This window comes from Pinus tabuliformis, chromosome 8 (genome assembly GCF_031772625.1).
Source record: "Pinus tabuliformis cultivar Carrire ecotype Pingquan chromosome 8, CPIR1, whole genome shotgun sequence".
Lineage (NCBI taxonomy): Eukaryota > Viridiplantae > Streptophyta > Pinopsida > Pinales > Pinaceae > Pinus > Pinus tabuliformis.
In genome coordinates this window covers 1565887069-1565890767 of record NC_142294.1, presented here as the reverse complement: position 1 = coordinate 1565890767, position 3699 = coordinate 1565887069, and the positions used below count along the sequence as shown (strand labels likewise).

At 44.4% G+C, this 3699-nt stretch overlaps 1 protein-coding gene across 1 annotated transcript; it reads right to left on the bottom strand.

Moving 5' to 3' along the window:
* Nucleotides 1–2309: 2309 nt before the first annotated feature.
* Nucleotides 2310–3098, bottom strand: LOC149241997 (uncharacterized). The gene has a single exon (XM_089370743.1). It carries the CDS (start codon nucleotides 3096–3098, stop codon nucleotides 2310–2312), a length of 789 nt encoding a protein of 262 aa, XP_089226869.1.
* Between the last annotated feature and the right edge of the window lie 601 nt (nucleotides 3099–3699).

The following is a 3699-nucleotide window of genomic DNA, read 5'->3' as shown; positions in this document are numbered from 1 at the left end:
AAAACATTCAAGAGAAAGCTATGTCTAACACGATCAAAAGCATTTGCTAAATCCAGTTTGATAGCCATACCTTTTTCTTTGCGTTGTTGGCTTGACAGGATTGCCTCTTGAACTAAAATGAAGTTGTCCACTAGTTGTCTTCCATGGATGAAGCCCCCTTGGTTCTTTGGAATGATTTTAGGGAGAATATGCTTCAGCCTGTTAGCAATAATTTTGGTGATCAGCTTGTAACCAGTGTTACAAAGGGAGATGGGACGAAATATATTAAAGGAGCTGGCGCCCTTTTCCTTGGGGATGAGAGCAAGGAACGAGGAATTTGTGCTTCCTCCTATTTTCTGACAGGCTTGCGATTTTTGAACCATTTTATAGAGATCTTTTCCCACGATGTGCCAGCAGGTTTGGAGAAATTTGGCGGAAAAACCATCAGGACCTGGGGCTTTATCTGGGTCCATGGCAAAGAGAGCGCTTTTGAACTCTTCCATTGTGACTTTGGTTTCAAGATGATGATTCATCCTAGCAAAAATTGAAGAGGGAACCGCGTCCAGCAGACAATAGTTCTGAGACGCATTCACCTCTTCATTGTACAGACATTTGAAATGAAGAAAGGCTACTTGTTTGATGCTTGCAAAGTCTTTGTGGATGATAGAGTCTTCTTTAATTTCAGCTATGGAGTTGAAACCTTTTCTAGCTTGAGCTTGCTTGTGGAAAAATGAAGAATTTTTGTCTCCTGCTTTGAGCCAAAGGCAGCGAGATTTGATCCTCCATGTTTCCTCTTCGGCTAGGCAGGCTTTATGGTATTGTTGTTGGAGTTGAACCTCTTTATCTAGAGTTTCTCTCGACACATGTGCCTCTTCCGAGAGCAAATGATGGGCGTCTAGCTGACTTTGGAGCTTTTTCTTTCGGCTGTTGGGTTAGGAAGAGTTTTGGCCCAACACTTTAGGACAGATTTCAATCTTGTAAGTTTTTCTTCCCATATGTAGAATGGAGATCCGTTGATAGGCTGGGACCAGCTTTCTTTGACTATCTGCAAGAAGTTGGGTTCCTTGATCCACAGAGGGCTAAACTTGAAGGGGATGGGGCCAAGATCAGTGTGAGCCCGAAGATCGAGCTTGATAGGCTTGTGATCAGAGGTGCTACTTGATAGAATATGCATACTAGCATCTAAACCAAGCAAAAGAAAGGAGCTTTGCACAAAGAATCTATCCAACCTTGCTGCAATATGTCCAGGGCCTATTCTTTTATTTGACCATGTGAGCTTACCTGAGACAGGCTTGATATCTAACAGATCCCAATCTTGGAGGAGATCCTTTGCCCATTCCCTTGCCGGATCTCGCACAATGCAGCCTCCTCGCTTTTCTGAAGAGTGCAGCGTGATGTTTAGGTCACCTGCTATGATGACATTTTCCAAATTGCCCAGATCTGCTTGTTGTCTTATTGAATCCCAGCAGATCATTTTTTCTCCAACATTGACCGGTACATAAACTTTGAAGAGGCAAAAGGTTTCTTTAGTGATTAGATGCTGCATGTTTAACATCAACCAATGGGTATTTGAAGTCTCAGACACTAGCAAAAACCTACTGTCATTCCAAAGAGTACCCAGCCCTCTGGAGGCTCCTTTGGCTGAGACAGTTGTTGCTTTACTCTTATTCCAAAGTTTTTTACTTAAATGAAAGAAGTCTGACTCCTCCATCTTGGTCTCCTGGAGAAGGAGTATATCCGGGGCCTCTATTCTTATTAAATTTCTTATAGCCTCTTCTTTGATTTTTCTCCCCATACCCCTACAATTCCAGGAGATTATTTTCATTATTTACCTTTGCTTTGTTGGGCTCCCTTGGAGCCTTGATGCTGGTTTCTTGCCATCTTCGGCTTTTTTGCTAACAACTTCTTCAAAGTTGGTTGGTTGCCTTGTAATTTGTCCTTGTCTGTTTCGTGCTCTCTTTTCTCCCGATCTGTTTTGCGCCCTCTTGTAGATCTCCTTACAGAGGTTTGGGAATCTCCTATTTCTCCTTCCTCCTTCGAGTCTTCCGATTCTTGATCCTCCTTCTGAACTTCAATGGGGGTTCCTTTTGAGCTTTCTACAACACCTGTTTCCTTGGAAAAGGAAGGCAGGATACCTTTATCTGGGGACACTGGTTTTTGGACTACGACTTCATGAGTGTCCTCTGGCTGGGAGCTAAGAGGGTCGAACCTGTTCTCTGGGGTGGACTTGGGCTGGATTTGCTAAGCAGGGTCCTGCTGAGGACCTTTGCCACTAGTGCCTCTCGACTTCTGGGTCTTGGAAGGAATTTTGAAGATCGTTTAACTTGATTCTAACCGACCTCCTTCCCTTGCACAACTTCATTAGCAGATGGGTAGTTTCTGGCGAAGTGTCCATAAACATGGCATTTCCGGCATTTTAAGGGCAACTGTTCATAGTCTAGTTTCTGCACATGCATCCACCTTCCTACCTTGATTTTGATGGCCTCTGGAAGCCCCACCTCCAGATCCACCTCAACGCAGATCCTGGCACAATCATATTGGTCCTTGTTATTCGCTCGATCTATGAATTTCCCCAAGGCATTTCCAATGTGCATCAAAGAATCCCAGTTCCAGCAATGAACTGAGAGATTTGGAAGCCTAACCCACACCGGGACGGCTTTGGGTACATCTACTGCTGGATCGAAGTCAGGAGTCCATTTATTCAGATACAAACCCTTGGGGCCCATGAAGTAGGGGCCATTTCGAAAAATCAGATCTTTGTCGTCTTTTGAGGTGAATTCAAAGAGGAAGAATCCTCGCCCCAAAAAGTATGAGGTCACACTTTCTTTGATCAGCGGCGACCAGTTTCTTTTGACCCAGCTCTCTGTGGATTTAGGGGATGGCCATAGACCAGTGAACTGGCCGATGAGAGCTCGCTCGGACAAGGACAGAGCAACCTGAATCGGGGTTTCCGGAGGAAGAGAGATCTCTGGAATATCATCAAGTTTCTTGACGAATTTCGCCGCTTCAACATTCTTCTTCTTAGGGAGCCCTTCCAGAAGCCGGCTGAAAGCCTCAGCTGAAGAGATCGGCGATGGGGGAGGAGAAGAAGGCGCCTGGGGGGTGCCCAGCACCTCCATGAACGCTAGACCAAAAGGGAGCCTGCCAGAAGTGAGTAGGGGCAGTTCAAACCCCCATGGCCAGGCCAACCGCAGGGAGGAGAAGGGCCCCTCGCAGACACGCCCGCAGGGATCTAGGCGGCAGAGTGCGGGCTCGCGTGCTGTCTATAGGACACGCAAGGAGCGGATCTTAAGGGAGGGCCGAGCAGGGGCCGAGGTGCAGCGCTCAGGGAGTTTTTTTATATGTAGCACAAAGATCGAAAACCCTTAATTTTTTTATTTTTTATTTTTATTATTTATTTATTATTTATTTATTTATTTTAGACTAACTTAAGTACCCACAGGGATTTGAATCGGTGACCTATCGCAAGGAGTGCCTTAACAGTGCACCCATTCACCGTCAATCCAAAGCCCCGTGGGCGAATCAACCCATAAAATATTAGATAAAACCTTTTAGCACAAATATGTGGGTTATTTTGCCTCCTTAGGGATATAACAATTTTTTTTTTAATAATTAAGTGCAAATCCTAGGACAAATATATCTCGAAAATAAAATAAATCATTAGATTCATCTAGACCATGGATAAATATTTTTATTTGATTTTTATCTTTTTATGCTTTT

Excerpts from the sequence above, each read along its gene's own strand:
- LOC149241997 (XM_089370743.1), bottom strand. The coding sequence starts at position 3,098 with ATGGAGGTGCTGGGCACCCCCCAGGCGCCTTCTTCTCCTCCCCCATCG.